The sequence below is a fragment of the Spea bombifrons genome, chromosome 4 (assembly GCF_027358695.1).
Source record: "Spea bombifrons isolate aSpeBom1 chromosome 4, aSpeBom1.2.pri, whole genome shotgun sequence".
Taxonomy (NCBI): domain Eukaryota; kingdom Metazoa; phylum Chordata; class Amphibia; order Anura; family Pelobatidae; genus Spea; species Spea bombifrons.
In genome coordinates, this window is record NC_071090.1 from 9,325,276 (window position 1) to 9,342,680 (window position 17,405).

The 17,405-nt window shown below is 40.5% G+C and overlaps 2 protein-coding genes across 2 annotated transcripts; one reads left to right on the forward strand and one right to left on the reverse strand.

Annotated features, from left to right (window-relative positions):
• Positions 1-47: 47 nt before the first annotated feature.
• Positions 48-6,937, reverse strand: LOC128490351 (platelet-derived growth factor receptor-like protein; the record flags this gene model as incomplete). Its single annotated transcript, XM_053462201.1, has 5 exons — positions 48-269; positions 1,331-1,470; positions 3,170-3,463; positions 3,956-4,107; positions 6,747-6,937. Coding segments are annotated over 5 exons (999 nt in total), but the record flags the coding sequence as incomplete, so codon positions are not given.
• A 3,620-nt stretch (positions 6,938-10,557) lies between these two features.
• On the forward strand, positions 10,558-16,265 carry LOC128490352 (zona pellucida sperm-binding protein 4-like). The gene is made up of 12 exons (XM_053462202.1): positions 10,558-10,708; positions 11,367-11,488; positions 11,937-12,030; positions 12,473-12,628; positions 12,886-13,073; positions 13,274-13,368; positions 13,729-13,856; positions 13,938-14,127; positions 14,231-14,381; positions 15,152-15,230; positions 15,390-15,851; positions 16,120-16,265. The coding sequence occupies exons 1-12, from the start codon at positions 10,651-10,653 to the stop codon at positions 16,263-16,265; spliced, it is 1,869 nt and encodes a 622-aa protein (XP_053318177.1). The 5' UTR covers positions 10,558-10,650.
• The last annotated feature ends 1,140 nt before the right edge of the window (positions 16,266-17,405 follow it).

Consider the following 17,405-nt stretch of genomic DNA (forward strand, 5'->3'; position numbering starts at 1 on the left):
TCACAATTCAGAAAATGTCTGAAGACATGTTGGGTGTGTAGTTTGGGTTAACCATGACGTCTTGCTCGAGCAGTAGTTCCAGCTGGGAGGATGGCAACGTTGGTGGTCACAGTTGTGCTGCCCTGCAAATTTTGGGCTGTGCAAGTGTAGGTCCCATCATCCACCGGTCTAGCCCCATCCACATACAGGACACTCTTTGATTCCTGCATGAGTTGACCTCCTCTTCTTACCTGATCTGTATTCTCTCGTACGTAAGGAGGCCTTCCCATCTGTTGGACAATAAAAGACATATATTTTTGTACCAAACCTTAATAACCTATTATTACCATAGAAACTAGACTGCTTCCTGATGTATACAAATTGTGTGTCACAGAAGTGTTTCAGCTATTATCTGGTGGTTTAACAGGAAATCTTTACATGAAGTATGATGACCCATGAGTATCAGAACCTTTATTTCACAGAAAGGCATCCGTGTTCTCTTTAGAAAAAAAGGACCTCTACTGTCCCAAAAGCTTAAGTAGCTTTACATCTTTATATATATTAATACCCAATAAAATTCATCATCTAAAGACTTGAGCTAATACAGCCACATCCATTTTTTACTTTAATATACAAAGTTAAATAGGTTTAGTTAGTGTCAGCCTTATATGCTGGCCTAGGCTGAATAGGCCTAGAGCAGCAGGTCCAGGAGACGGCAGACCCTGGGCCAGTATAGTAGGATCTGATTGCCCTACTGGGATGTTGGCCTCCTTAGTATACAGCAGTTCTCAAAGATCCCTCATGAAACCAACCCAGTTATACTGCAGATATCTGTACAGGCATTTATAATAGCCATAAAGTGGCATCTAACATTGATTGCCTGGGCATCACATTGAGTGGCCACCCAAAAAAGTACCACTGCTTAGTGGATAGAATAGGATTGGCAAACATGACAGATCTGCATTAGTTTCAATCCGGGAGACACCTAGCCTCCCCAATTGTAGTAGTGTAATTCTATATGACAGGTTCTGCTGGGAGCCTAAAAATATGGGTGTTGCTGCACCTTGAATGGCCTCCATGACGCATGGACAGATCCAAACCCAAGGAGAAGTACTGCAGAATTAAGGCTTGCCTGGGGTCATTAAGTGACCCATTAAACTTACGTAAAAGTTTGACTGATGTCATCAATTCTACTAGCACCATCTTTTTGACTAGACAGTAAATCAAATTTGGTGTGGCTTGTGGAAGTCTTTGGTGCCTCTTGGAAACTTAATAATAGGGCCTCCACAAAGCCTTAAGCTTAATAGTGGTTATCAGAATACCCTCATCCACACAAAATAAAGATTCATACCTGCTGCCCTGGATACTTCCAGGTAAAGTCCACGCTAATCTCCAGGTCCCCTAAAACAGTGCAGGTGACAATAAAATTTTCTCCAGCTCTCACTGAGCTCCTTGATGCTTCTATGGAAGGCTTAGGGGGTGATGATGGGTCTGAAACAACATGAGAGGTAAATATAATATCGGCTAAGTGTTATGATGAAGCACAGTGCAATTGTTCAGAGGTATCTAGTTAACCTTCTGGAAGCTGCAGTAGGTGGCAGCCTGTGCCACCGACATTATCCGATTAAAGACTGCCTGCCTTTGTAACGGTGAAGGAACAGTTAATGGGGATGAATAATAATACTGTTCCTGAGAACCGGCCGTTAAGATACATTTTTACTTTACTGAAATGGTGGCAGGTAAGTGGAGGAGCAGCTCAGTAGAAGTGGTAGATGTTAATAAAGTGAGTGGTTTTACGCATGCATGGAACAGGTATATGTCTATATTTGTTATTGTAAACTCTAAACACCATTACATATGTTTATTTTGTGTTTAGGACTGTGACACGTTGGGAAAACAGACGGATTTGCTACAATGAGTACAAAAGGGGCATATTGCCTAAAGCTAGTGCTGGCCTGAGCTCATGCAGAGTGTTCATTGTTTGCAGATAACATAAAGCCCAACTCAAGTGGATTGTCAAGCAGAACTTGGTGGTGACCCACTATGCAAATAGATCCTTTTCAGAGGTGGCTGTTCAAACAATTGCGTGAGATGTAATATGCGTGTACACGGATACTGTAAACAAGGAGTGTTGTGTATCAATCACAATGAACATCTCTCGCGAAGAGATTAGCACGGTGGTTAAAGGCAGGTTTCCAGGACACTCGGATGCTATCAAAACAGAAAATACCTGTTTGTGTATAATTTGATTTTTGGACCTGCTTATTATATGTTGTCCACCAAACTTAATAAAATGTGTAAATTCTTTTGATTTGTTTTTTCATTAATTGGATGTCAGCAGAACGGCACATAGTTCAGCTATAAATAGGTAACATATTTAAGGATCTACGTTGCTCAAAATGGCCAATAATTAACAGAATTATTAATGCAAAATCCATCACTTAAACAGGACCTGGTAACAATTAAATATGAGAATAATTACATTGACCAACAAGGATCAAAACATGAATCATTTTCTGGCAAACCAGGTTCTGTAGACTCACTTTAAAGCAAAGTTTTCACCTTAACTAACGTCTAAATTAATGTGTTTTGCATCTTGCATACTCAGTAATGGAATTCAGTACTCTTATTTAATAAGCTGCTTCTAGCAGCTAAAACTTGGACAACCTTTGGTAAGTGTATCTGCAGTATCTTCAGTAGGTAAGTGGTACTTTCCTACTGAAGGTAAGTCAGTACTTACAAAGGGCTTTAATATGCATGCATCACTGGCAAGGCTGTTTGGGGCAATATATTACACTCTAAATGCAGTTAGTTGATGAGATTTTTCTAATCACAATCCAGAGTGCCATGAGCCATTAGATGAGTAAATGGTCAGTGTTGTATTTTGTAGTTGCCCTAGGGTTACTGGTTTGGGGGGGCAGGTCCTGGTTTGTCTAATTAGCCTCTTTAGAGCACTACAGCACTCAACTAGTTGGTTCAAAACATCTCCTCTGAAATCAACTCATTTATATTGCAGAGGTATGAGCAGATGCCCTCAGTGTGAAGGACCCATTTGGAATGGTAGGGCTCCAGGAGACACTGTCATTGGTCATGCTTAGGACAGAAAGCCTCATAAATACATTACTTCACATAGTGCATATAACATCAACTTAAACAAGTCCAGAGATTGTCAAAGAAAAAGAGTTCTTACAATGTACGTATATCAGCATGTATTTGGTGGACATCTGGCGAAGGTTGCCCGACTCTGCAATACAGTACAGAGAACCAGCGAGAGACGGATCAGGCTTGTAAATAACAAATCCTTTCTTGATGTCAAAAGCAATCTTTGCCCCGTCGATGGGTATCTGCTCAGGTGGGAACTCTCGGTGTAATGTCACCTTGGCGAGAGGGTTGGTCACCTGGCAGGGTAGCACTGCTGGCTGTCTTGTGCGCATCTGAACAATGACGTAATAGTCTTCTGTTGGTACAAAGAGTTCCTGGGGATCTGCAAAGAAAAAAAAAAGTTTTCGACACACTATATCAGGAATGTCCAACTTTAAGGCCAAGGGTTTCCTGCGTTGTACCATTTATTGTATCCAGTACTATGGATGCAACCAATAATTTGTAGAATGGTACACAATGATTTCATAATAAAAGCAAGTTGCACTGTTGTGTCCCTCACCTTTTTTGGCATCTTCTAAGAAACATCTTAATAATTGCCACCACACAGATCTTAATGTTTGTACCATCCATTTCTTCAAACGCTCTACCTATTTTTACTCCTCATACCTGCCATCTATGAACCAACTACCAGGCATTTTATCTTATGTTTTTAGTGTGTTTGTGTATTAAGAGGGTTACCCTAAGTATTCTGGAAAGTCTTGCGATCATAGTTTGGTCTTGGATTTCCTCATCGTAGTTATGCAATGGGTAAAGGTTTTTTAATCAATAATGTCGGAAGTGGACTTTGGTTATTCTTGTTTCCTTGGTAACTCACCTGTTACAAATACAAATGTTTTGCCTGTCTTCTCCACGCCATCATGGCAACCATCTCCCTCACACTGGTAGCCCCCACAGCTGTACTCGCCAGTATCCGCACCAGTGGAATTCATAAGCAGAAGCTGGCTATATCGACCAAAATGTTTGATTCTGCAATTAAAACATTTTGACAGGGCTGAGTTTGTTCAATATCCAGCGAGAAGATATATGGTAGCATCTGATGCCCAACTTGCACTGAAAGAACAAAAGTATGAATATGGCCAGCATGACTTAATGATAAGTGATGTGACACACGTCCAATATGACATAATATATTAAAGCACCGTAGCCAGTTCTACTGTGAAGGTAGATGTCAAAGCAGAAGAAAATGGATCAGAACCAACTGACTAACTAATTAAAATACTTAACAATACCTTAACTTCCCTCAAGATTGACAATGAGATTCTCAGCTGAATATGGAAAACCATAAAAGAGGCAAAACACCCTATTGTGACCCTGCATGAGATGTCCTCACACCACACGTGCAGGATAGGGGATGAGCACAATACTATTTAGATTACATAAAAAAATGAATGGTGCAGGACCGGCGAGTGGCTTGATACCAGGGCTGGCTTTAGTTGTTAAGGCCCCTGTGCGGTCCACCACCGTGGTGCCCCTTCCCTGTCATCACCCCAGAGTTTTTCTGTCCCCGCCTTCACTGTACCATACTTTTTTTTCTCTCTCGTGTAATTCAGGTATAGATCAAATAAACAGATGGAAACACAGGATTGCAGATATAGATCAAATGAATAAGACATACAAACCCTGTATTTGCAAGTATTAATAAATAACACATGAAACATAGCATTGTAAGTACAGAGCAACTAAACAATACCCAGCCTTGCAGGTATAGATCAACTGAAAAATCACAAGCAAACTCAGCACTGAAGGTACAGATCAAATAAACAATGCATGCAAAACCTAAATTGCAGACATAGATCACAGGCCACACACCCCAAAGGGCAGCCCTAGCACCCAGATAGCATCCACAGCACCTGCCTAGCACCCAGATTGGATGCCAGATTGCCACCTTTGCCCCAAACAGCCCCCCTGTGCCATGCTTGCCCTCAAACAGCCTCCATGTTCCACGCTTGCCTCACAACAGCTTGCGTGTGCCATCTTTGCCCCCCCACTTACACGCCCATGCTATCACACACACAAACTCATTCATTCCATCACTCACAGGTACTCATTCACAAGTATTCATTCACCGATATTCATTAACAAATACTCATTCAATCATTCATTTACTTGTTTACAGATACTCATTCGCAAATATTCATTCACTCAATCACACATACTTGATCATATATTACATACAGAGTAAATGTGTATGTGTGTTAGGGCGAGTGTGTTAGTGTATGAGTGTGTTAGAGTGGGTATGTGTGTTAGTGTGCATTTGTAAGTGAGCGAGTGTGTATGTGTAAGTGTGTGTGATTGTATTAGAGTGATTGTGGGTTTTTTTAAATGAGTTTGTGTTAGTGTGACTGTGCGTGCTAATGTGTATATTAGTTAACGGGAGGGTGGGGCAAGGGGGCAATGGATTGTTGTCCCATGAACATAAAAAGTGTTCTCTGTTGTTTATAGTATATTCTGTGTAGAGTATTAAACCTCACCCTTGTCTGCCCATTGTACAACTAAGTGGGGTATTTTGGTGCTTTGCTAAATGAAATACTAGCAAACCAGACCGGGAAGTTTCAGGCGACATATTTACTACCCAATAGTGCCCACTAGATGGCAGAGCTAGAACATTGAATGGCTCTCGGGATAATGCAGAACACATTTTATTAGGTCAGACATGCCTGTTCCTATGTGCACAAAAACTTTAAATCACATACATATTGCTATTTTGTATTTTAAATATATTATCATACAAAACAAATTTCACCAAGAACGGACAGCTGCTTCATTGACCGTCTAACGGCGCATCCCCCTTAGGAGCATGCCAGGTTCTAATGTGCCATTACAGAGGAAGAATCTCAATCAACATATCAGTCGGATCCGGCCCCAGCGGCAGTCTAGAAGTAAAATATGAGACAACAACCCCAGACGTCCTTTACAGCATTCATAGGCCTCATCAGAGGGGTCTGGTTGGCTTCCCTCTAGACACAAGAGAGCAAAGATAGCAAGAGATTCTCTTGTTGCGTTACACTTCTTAATTATGGTTAGGGTGGTGCAAAAAGCATAAAAAAGATAAAAATATAAAAAGTGAAAAATACATGATAATAATAATAATAATGATCAAAAAAATAATACAATTAAAACTTAATTAAATAAATGTTTTTAAACATCTCAATCTCAAAATGTTTGCGTCACTTTCCAGCAAAGTATGCACAGTTAATAGCAATGTGACATATAAATGCTAAACACTGAAATCAGTCTGAATTTAATCATATTGAATAATTATTTAATATTATTCAATATTAGTTATGCAATAAAAAAAGCTTTTTTGCCCTCAACTCATTGTTCAGCTAATGTTTTAAATATTAGCACTATCATATCTTGTTTAATATGTATGAATATGATGATGAACACTAATATATAATCTGTGGGAACACTGTAAATAAATGAGAGGAAAATGTGGCTTCTTTACAGAATTCTATTAATTGGAACATCTGAAATGGAGATATTTCTCCTCTGCCCCAATCCCCTGATCATTTTGTGAACTCTCCAAGAGCCAGATTGTGCTATGAGATCAGCGTTATTAGGTTAACACATAGTCCTGTAAAGCTAGACATATTTATCATTACCTGAGCCGGCCCTCATCATCTTCTTGCAAGTAGTATGGGTAATTCCAGCGGACAGATGTCCCTTTACAGCGTAGATCCAATGGCTGACCAGCCTTCACAGTTACTGTGTCCCCTACTTGTTGATACCTCCCTCTGTTGATGACTTGAGAGAGAATGGATCCCGCAGCCTGGCCAGGAGAAGCTTTCTGTTTGGCATCTTGCTTGGGCTTCTTGGTCGATTTGCTGGAATTCCGCACTGGAGCTAACTTTTTGGCTGTATCCTTCCCTGACCTGTGCTTGTCATCACATTCAGCTGAAAATCGATGAGCTAATTAGTGCTTTTGAACATGTTATTCTTATGAAGCTAATTACAAAATATGACTATAGAGATATATTTTTGCCCCCCCCCCTTCTTCCAGCTCTTAAAATGAACCCAAAACATCTCACAGGCAACATAATGAAATTCTGCTGTCTAAACCGAACAGACAGCCTCTAGTCCTTGGAAGTAAGAGTACTGAATGTCAAAGTGGGACTTGTGGGACAGTCCTTTGTTGGGTCCCAAATACCCCTGACTTGTTTTTCTCCCCTGATTTCCTTCTTTTCTAGGAGCTTAGAATGTTTGCTGTGTATGAGTGCATCTATATCCCAAAAAGCCAATGGTTTATAGAAAGTATGTAAAACAATAGATTTTATAAATCTAATCCTTTCTCCTAAATGATTCAACAAGTGAAAGTCTCAATAAGGCCCTATCTCCTAGCTAGCTTGCAGACACAGCCCACCGAAACAAAGATGTCACTCTTTGGCCATTTTCAAAGTGGGAAGGTTAGCCATGGATCCATACATAGCAGGTCTTCTTTAAAAAAACATCAAAAAAATGTATTATTAAACGCTATGCTGGCAGAGTTACTAACTATTGTATACACTGAAACACATCCACTCATCTCTAACACTGATTGAGTATAGTTGTATAACCATAATGGTCCTTTGGTGAGATACTTAGAAAAAACTATTAATTAGTAACAATGTTATTGGAATTACATTATTTTCTGGAGTTTAGAAGAAAATCTCAATGTATACTGTATACATAGTATATATGTACTGTATAAATAAATATATATTAATATATGTAAATATATATTTATATATATATATATATATATATATATATATATATGTATATATATATATATATGTGTGTGTGTGTGTGTGTTTACCATGACCAGATCTGTCACCTACATCTTATTAAATAACACTTCTTCAGAAATAACCAACTCAGTTTGTCAGCACACTGCGGAATAGTTCAAATATTTCTATAGCTTTTCAGCATTTACAAATCCTCTGGCGAGCCTTGTTAAAAACAGACTGAATGCACGTCCAAATGTAATCCAGTCCTGGTGACCCGGCTACTCTTTCTGGAACTAAGAAGCAAAGTTAACGAAAACCTTTTTTTATCAGTCTTCCAACTCCACAATGAAGTCTTTGTTTTGGGCGTGCGTTGGGATGCGGTAAAATGTATTTAGTAAGAGGTTCGTTAGAAATTGCTGGCATTAAGATCAAGATTTACCACTGAGGCCCTTGTAGCCTGGTAGCTCAGGGTCTACCTGCAAACCGTTGACTATAATCCAAGAAAGCATCTAATGCCCTATTAACAACAGAGATTAAGGTGAGAGAGCAAGTGGGTTAACTCTGTGGGGTCTGTTTGATGATGACAGATGAAGGCAGAAGAAAGATGAAGAATTTAGCTATGCCAAAGGCAGAAAGGTTTGAAGGACAAATCTTACCTAGCAGAAGCAGGCAGGGGAGCAGAAGAACGAGAACTTTATAATCCATTGCTAAGTAATGTAAGCAGCCAAGAGCTTCAGCTTCACATCAGTAGAATGGAACAGTCATAGCTATGGATGGATGTTGGATTCCACACTGCCTGGGTGGAAGGGAGGGCAGTGGGGGGACATGGCTAGGAGGTGGAGTATTGAGGAGGTGGGATTGCAATATACAAGACCCACCATTGTGTGCACTGACTGGCAGAGGAACATGCCTCCAACCCTCGTATCTGTTGTGAATTATACCTCCCATCACCGCACACCCAAGTTCCAATACTTTTTGTTGACATCGCAAAAATACCTTACTGGTTAAAACTGGATGTTAAACATATTGGGATCTGAAGGAGTTTTTGTATGGTGTAGGTGACAGCTTGAGAATATGTAATGAATATTCACATACTATACCTCCCAACTTTCCTTCATTAGAGGAACAGTCCCTTTTTGGGAAAATCATAGTGTTGGGCTTTTATGACTGTACTACCAACATATCAACACATCAGCTAAAAGAGTGGCCCAGTGGTTGTTGCAGTGTAACAGAATCACTTTTATACGTAGCCCTCGTATATTTACAGCAATGAGAATTGTTAGTAGTTGGTGAACTGGTTATTCTTTATAATGTTGGATGATTCGAGATTGAGGATATTTTTATGTGCAAAAAGCGATTGTGCAAAAGTGTCAACTAAAAGGTGTCAACATGGCAAACAATGGTATGTTCTGCTGATTCTATCATTCCGTTAGTTGTTATGGTGATACAATCTTCTTTGAAACGTTGTACCAGAGTCATCTTTATCCAAAAACCGTATTGACTCTATAAGAGTATGGGTGGCCAACAGTTACTTTTCGGGTTGGTCATCATAAGAGGTTTGGTTCAACAACATAGACAGAGGAACCTGTTGGCCACGCTGATGTACGTAGTTGAGAAGTTGACCTTCTGCACCCAGTCCGATTCAGAAGCTCCATCCACATAATTTACTGCACTGGTTTTAACCCTCTAGTGAAGCCAAGAAAACCATCTTAGTCATCATTAGCAAGACCTCCAGCATAATCTAAATTTACAGAGATGACATGAGAAATAGTACAGCACAGTGACCAGATGTCTCCATCATTCAACCAGAAATGAAGGAGCTATCTAGCCATTCTACTTGTAACCAAATAAAATTCATCATACAAACCTACTGACAAAAGCTCCCCTGTGCTGTAACCACTTATATTTACCAGGTTAAAACATTATGACCCTGTAAGATGCATTTTTTAGAATTATCAGATTGCTTGGGGAGCCAGGCTACCAAAGAGATCCTGAATCTAAAGCAGATCTTTAGAGCAGCCTAGATGGGCTAAATGGCTCTTATCTGCCATCAAACTCTATGTTTTTCAAATGCACTATTCTGAATTGTCACTTTAAGCACACATGACCTATTTATTGATTGATAAAGCTGCATTCACTCTTCAAAATCTACAGATTAATTAGGTTAATCCTTAAAATGTAACATAAATTCACATATGGTTTCCCAATACAGATAATAAAATGGAGAACAATGTGTTAATTAGAAAAGTTGTACATTTCAGTGAGGTTGAACATCCATTTTTTTAAATAAATGTTACAGCCCCCAGCTAATAGAAGAATTTAACCCCTTGAACGTCTCACCATGGATGGCTGATGTATGACCAGGGTAGGGCAGGCAGATTTATGCTTTACCTTGTAGCTTATAAAAATAGAATACAAATGCAAAGTAATGGGTCCCCTACACTTGAGAACAGCCTCTTAACAAGTATCCACTTTTTACTAGGATAGTAGATTAGATAGCCTAATGCTGCATTTGGAATAGACCATTAATGGGTTAAGCTGATACACTCCAACATAATTAATGTAATTGATGAGTACCTGCTGAAATGAACCTTCAATTAGCACAGAAAAGGCTACCATACTCATATAAAAGTCTGCCCATTTCATAGGTGCGATACTGAGAGCTGCTGGCAGGATGGGGTGGGCTACCTGGATGGTGGCAGTTATTGGATTGCTATGTAGCCATGGATTGCAGTGTTTGGCTGGTGGTTCTTTGGGATTTTGGGATGATCCTTCATATCTACAATGTGGCCCCACAAACATGCAATTTACGCTTCCTTTCTTGCTCAATGATTCAGCCTTTGTGTTGACAGCAATAGGTAAGCCAATACAACTGCTTTCCAATGTGGTTGTTGGTATGGTCTAATCATGGGCTAAATCCATGCTATCCTACCGGTTGTCTGTCTGCTCTAATGTAAGTTCAGTCAAAAGAAAAAATGTTGGGAGGACTAGCCAACCAACTCTGGGGTGCTGTGTGGTCTGTTAGAAGGCTTGTGGCATGAGTAGAACTAGTAACTCTTCTGTGGCTCTCCATATGTGATGCATCAATGTATGGAGGTATATTGGGCTAAACAATATGTTGCATGCTGGCTCTGCTCTTAATGCACAGGACACTTTAACCTGTGGAACCAAACTATGGTGATCTCTAGCTTTTTCCTGTAGTGAAATTTTAAGCTAAAGAAAAACACCATGGGTTTAGTTATAAATCTCCTACTCTACATGTACCCATCTGCAGTGTAAATGGGGGGGGGGGGTTGCTGCTGTGTTCGTCTTGTAGCTTGGAACATGGCTTTTCCTCCTGAGTCAATGTACCTATCATGGGTTCTCTATTGCTTAATAAATATTCAATAATAATGCTGTGAACATGGTGATGGGTGGAAACCAATAATAAAATGTCTTATGTTAAAAGTTTGGGTTGTATGTAATCACTGGGAGCCTATACCCTGCTGATAACTGATTCATTTGTATTCCTTGCAGATAACAAAGGAAAGTCTCATGATCTCTTCAACAGTTCTGCTTGTAGATCCTGGGTAGGACAGAAACCTGATGGCTCTGTGGTTGTTGGTGCTGCATATGATGGGTGTTATGTAAGCAAGAAGGTAAGGTTCCTAATCTGTGGAGTTTAAAGCTGTGGTCGCAACTGCTCCAAGCACTACAAAATGAGGCCTGTGCTTGGTCTGTCCAGCTCATCCAACTACTTCACCCTAGCATGATCTGACTTTGCCCCAGACACTGAGATGGCTTATTCTGGCTCTGCTCATAGACTGCCTTTTGGCTACTGTATAGAATAGCAGTTTCGCAGCACAATAGGGATATAATGGCATGCCTCATATCTCGGGTGGTGAGCTCCAGAGGTTCTACCCACACCTCCATGTTGGTTACTCTGTAGTACTGACAAACCTGCCCTAGTCTCTCAAGCAGCCCCTCTGTAACTGTACCTTATGACCAATATGACAAGCTGTCTGTCACAATTTTGGGAACTGGGACTTTGAGGGAATGGTGCCTGGGCAAGGAAAGACTTCTAATGCAACACTATTATATTCACAGGATGAAGACTACGTGATGACTATAAGCCTGGAGGAAGTAACTAATGGATTGGTTCAATACCATAAAAAGGACCTCAAGTGCCCGATCCTGCCAGGTGATGGTGGTTAAACTAGTTTGACACCAAGGGTGGTAAACGCTAGTCCTTGAGTGCGAGCAGGCTTTAGTTTCTCTGTCAACTAGAGGTCACGCGCTTCAATAAAAATACTTTTGTTTTCTTTATAATTTGAATAGATAAAAGAAACTCACGAGAAGCAGCTTCTCGTGGTCTGATAGTTCTTCCTATCAGAGCCAGGAAAGTTGAAATATTCCAGAATGCTTCCTGTGCATCCAGTTACATTGGGTTACCCTCAAAAATTAAATTGTCCTATGACTGGAGTGTCCGTTTAAAGTCACACAGAACTCCTGGTCTGCTTGCTGTCCCCAAACTAGCATTGTGCCCTTCTGTTCCAAGTAATCAACACTTTTAATGGGGCTAAATTTGTTTAAACTGAATTCTAGTATTGACTTTGGGTGTGAATTGCTTTACTCTCCATCAGCTATGGATGCTCCCAGCCCTAGTGTGTGTTCTGCCATCGAGCGAGAAGACAGACTGCCTTGTGGTACTACTCCTGTGAGCAGAGACCTTTGTGACCGGCTTGGGTGTTGCTTTAATCCCAGTGATCCTGCAGTTCCCTGTTTTTATGGAAATAAACGTAAGTGGAATGGCAAACATAAGCAGTCTTTTTACAATACCGCACTGAAATGGCAAGGTAGACCTCAAACTTCCTTTTTGTAAGGGCTTGGTACAGAAGTCTCTTAAAGCTTCGGTTAAAAAGTCTTAGATGTATGGTGTGTAATTACGGAATTGTTTAACTAGTGTGGCGACGTCAATGTGGTATAGACTAAATCTTGGGTGATGTTGGTTTCTATGTCAGAAGCTGTAAATAACATGGTGAATTGCATTATTTAGTGACTGCACAGTGCACGGATGACAGCTTCCTTGTAGCCCTATCTAAAGAGCTAACCATGCCATCCTTGGTCTTGGATTCTGTCCGGGTGGTCAATGTGGAAACCGCTTCCTGTCCCAAACTCAATGTCTTGAAGAGTAATATGTTCATAGTGTTCAAGTTTCCCTTGGCTTGCAGCAGCACAAATCGGGTAAGCAGAAGTGTTACGATTGGTGGCCATAAATCATAATAAAATCTCAAAGTGTGAAATGAATGTCCTTGTTTGAGTAAAACTTGGGTGGGGGGGGTAGCTCAACTGGCTTTGCATAAAACATCTCATTATACTTGGCCCAGAGCATAAGTGATCATGTAAATTCCTCCATCTCAAGATGTTTGTTCTCTTGCTAACAGGTAGATGGCCCAGTAACTTATGAGAACACTATTGAGGCAAAGAAAAGCATATTAACATGGAGAGGTACTTCTATCACAAGGGACAGTGTAATGAGGTAAGCTTTATAATCTATCCCAAGAATGTCAGGACCCTGTATAACGCATGATTAAACCAGCTGGCAAAAAATGTTTAGCTGAGGAAGCCTCATCACCTGTTGAGTTATGCAGGGCCAGTCAGCCTGTCTTGCTGGCTAGGTATAACAGAAGGTTAACTGGTCATGGTATCATGTCACACTTTCTGTAAGCACATCATGACTGACAATGTGTTTTACTGCCTCGATTCATTTCATTGTCTGATCATACATCTCTACAGGGTCCATCTGGGGAGGGGACACTGATTACTTGACATTGAGCTCTACTCCAATTGGGGATTTTGGGATGTAGTGAGCTGTTATAGCCTTGATTCTGCTTTCTAGGGTAACGGTGAGATGTGGCTATTCGACAAATGCTGTCCTTCCACTGCAAGTAGAGACATTAACTCTCCCCCCACCACCTTCTATATCTACTACAGGACCCCTGATCCTGGAGATGAGAATTGCTCAAGGTAACAATCTGTAGAGAAATCTGCTAATGCTGTTGACAAATGGAATCTAAATCTACAACTCGCTGTCCTTGTCTTTTATAGACCTGGATTATCTTTCATATTACACTGATGGCGACTACCCAGTACAGAAAGTGCTAAGAGATCCAGTTTACTTGGAAGTCCGGATTCTTCAGAGAACAGATCCGAATCTGGTCCTAGTTTTAAATAACTGCTGGGCCAATCCAGCTATGGATTCCACACAGCAACCTCAATGGCCCATCTTGGTGGATGGGTAATGGCTTAGTTTTTAAATCTCAAACGGTCAAACTAATGGTTTGGTTTTAGGCTGTAGACCGGATTCTAGACTGTGATGTTAACCTTTTTTCTCCCACCAGCTGCCCCTTCTCAAGAGACAACTACCTCACCCAACTAGTGCCAATTGGTGCTTCATCACTGAATGTGCCTCTCCCATCCCACTATCAGCGCTTCATGATTAGCACCTTCACGTTTGTGGATGAAAGAACCCAGATTGCCCTGGGTGGACTGGTAACTACTAATTTTGGGTTCAGATATATTACTAACATACCTAACGCTTGATGTATGGAAGGTTTTCCAGGGTATCCAACTCAATCAGACTTGACTAACAATGTTGGAACAATACAATCCTGAAATCCCCAACATAAACGTTGTGGGTTGCGAATTACAAATTGCTTGAGACTAAACTACCAAAACGTTCGTTAGTAAGATTGTAGTATCACTTCTGCTTAAAATGCTGTAGGACACGACTAACATTAAATCTTGAGAGACAATTTTTTTTTTTTCTTTTTTCTAAGTTCCACTTTATTTAAGTAATCCTAGGCCAGCTATTAAATGTGTAAAATGCATCTAAAGCCTTTGACTAATACAATATTATGCATGTTCTTCAAGTGTATAAAGTCTAATACTTGGGTTCTTGCCTATTAAGTCTATTGTGACTGACTTTTGTTAAGAGTATTGCCGATTGAAGGCCTGTGCACTCCAACCCCTCTTCTAGCCCGATACTTGGTCACATATGACATTGTGGCTATAACCTTTTTTTATTTAAGATTCTTGTTGGGGGTTTAATTCCCCGTACAGCAGTCTCTGTACAAAATCACAAGGCCCTGCAGTAATGGCACAGTAGACTAAGATGCCTCGGGCTCTCTAAGGTGAATGTTATGAGAGGAAACACCCTTGTCTTTATGTGCCTCCAGCCATAAGTCGCTTGTGTTTTTTAAAGAGGGCATGAGGGAGTTGTGTCTTACACTAACCTTTTCTCCCCACCCCTTTCACCGTAGGTCTACTTCCACTGCAGTGCCTCAGTGTGCGTCCCATCACCCTTTGATTCATGCAGAACTACTTGTGCGGCAAGGAGAAGTAAGGTGGTGGTGGGTGGGCAATATGCAGCACTTCAGGCTTTGCCATCAATTTCTAGATGGTTACCGGAAGACTTTTTGGCTTTGGACTATAGCCCTACACAGTCCAAACAAATGCTCATGGATTTGTACTAACTGTGCCCTTAAAACTTTGTTGCAGAGAGACAGTCTTTGATGCTGAGTTATGAGGACTCCACTATTGTAACATCTGATGGACCAGTTTTCTTCTCTGGAGAAGAGTCCTTCGAAAGCCTAAGTGGTGCTGAGATTGTGAAACTAAAATCCCTGGAAAGAGACTTCAATGTTGAAAAGTCTCTTTCAGACTGGGAAGAAATTCTTTCTTTTGGAATAGACTCCATTACCATGAGTGAAGGCTTGTTTGATGATGAAATTGTGGAACACATTGCTGTAAATGAAGACTTTTTGCGATCTACCTCGGATGAGAATGTGGCAGTGGAAGGATGCTTTGGTGCGGTCGCTGAAGATCTGGAAATGATCATGGATGTTGGAAAAGAAGCTTCTGGGGTAGAAACTGCCTTCAATGGCACTGAAAAAGTAGAACCTGTAACCAGAGGTTTTATTGCTGAAAGAGTAGTACCTACAAATGTGCAACCTGTTGAAGGTAAAATGTCCAAATTGAACATGATTGCTTTTAATCAAATGTCTTATTTAGATTAAGATGCCTACTTTCCAATTTTGGAGTGGCATAAACACTTTTATGTTAATGCTTTGTCCCTTACAGAAACTAATGAGGTTGTGGCTGAATAATCTTCATCTGTAGACTCAACCTGTAAAAATTGGATATAATGCACAATTAACATAAGGGGCTCCTTGGCATTGTTGTATAAACCAACACAAAACTGATGGACTAACGTGACTCTGTCTTTCAGGTTCTGATGCCCCTCACTCAACAATCTTGATGTGGTTACGAGGAACAGCTGCTGTAGGAGGCATCTTGGTGGTTCTTCTAGCTCTGTTTGGTATCTGGAGCCGTCACAGAAGCCAAAGTCCCAGAATGCACTCTGTGAAAGTCTAAATAAAATACAAAAAAATCACGTCATTGGTTTGTCTAATTTCTCTAATGCAAGAGCATCTTCTGGTTTCCCTCCGGGCTATGTGTAATTAAAAGTACTTGTATTAACCAAAACTACTGCACTAACAGTCCTAGACGTGAGGAATAAACGGTGACAGAGTCAATATTCTATTAAGTGAAATTTAATGAATAGCGCCATGATATTTAAATGAAATAAAAGTTAACTGTCAGTACGTACTAATAGTGTATGATGTGTAATGGAATAGTAGTGCACTTACAAAAGTAAGGACATATGCAGCACCTTCCATCCAACCATGATCTAAATTAAGGTATGACTGGGCCTTCTAGGCTTTCCCAAGTTTTCAAGGAATGGCAGCCGGAAGGCAGTATACAACTCCCTCCAAAAACAATCTTCAGGGACAATCTACTGTGGCATTTTTATTCCACTATGTCCCTGTCGGTATACAAAGACACTTTGGACAATGCTAAATGGTTGTGGTAAATGTTTTAAATGTTTTCTATTCCAGCATGACTGTGCCCCAGTGCACAAAGACCCATAAAGATATGGTTGGATGAATTAGTGGTGGAAGAACTTCACCAGCTGCACAGAGCCCTGACCTCAACTTGTCAAACAGCTTTGGTGTCAACTGGAATGGAGATTGCGAGCCGGACCTTCTCGTTCCAGCGTAAGTGCCTGACCTCACAAATACTCTACCTGATGAATGGGCAAAAATTCCTACAGAAACACTCAAAAACCTTCTTTAAAGCCTTCCAAGTAGAATGGAAGCAAGGGGGAGGACAACCAGCAACATATTAATGTATGTATTTAGAATGTGATGTAATCAAAGTCCCTGTTGGTGCTCAGGCATCACAATACTATCAATGTATGTAATAAAGGTTTTAGCACCCTATTTGTTAACATTGCAATTTTCTCCTTTGTGTTTTGGTGTATTTAATGCACTTTGCCTAGCTTCATAATTGCTCCAATCTTCCTCATTTTAAGTCTGTTTATGATTCCTAAAAGCACATCTGTGGAGACCAGTGGTTTCTTTCAGTCTTACAAACAAGTTTCATGCAATGTTCTGTAGCCTTTAGCAGATCATCTCTTAAATATCTCCATCCCTCCTGGACACCATCTAAAGA

What these genes read in the sequence shown, in the direction of transcription:
- LOC128490352 (XM_053462202.1), top strand. Translation starts at nt 10,651, where the DNA reads ATGCAATTTACGCTTCCTTTCTTGCTCAATGATTCAGCCTTTGTGTTG. An exon ending in CTTTGTGTTGACAGCAATAG is followed by an intron (nt 10,709 to 11,366) that starts GTAAGCCAATAC and finishes TATTCCTTGCAG; the next exon opens with ATAACAAAGGAAAGTCTCAT. An exon ending in TACTTGTGCGGCAAGGAGAA is followed by an intron (nt 15,231 to 15,389) that starts GTAAGGTGGTGG and finishes ACTTTGTTGCAG; the next exon opens with AGAGACAGTCTTTGATGCTG.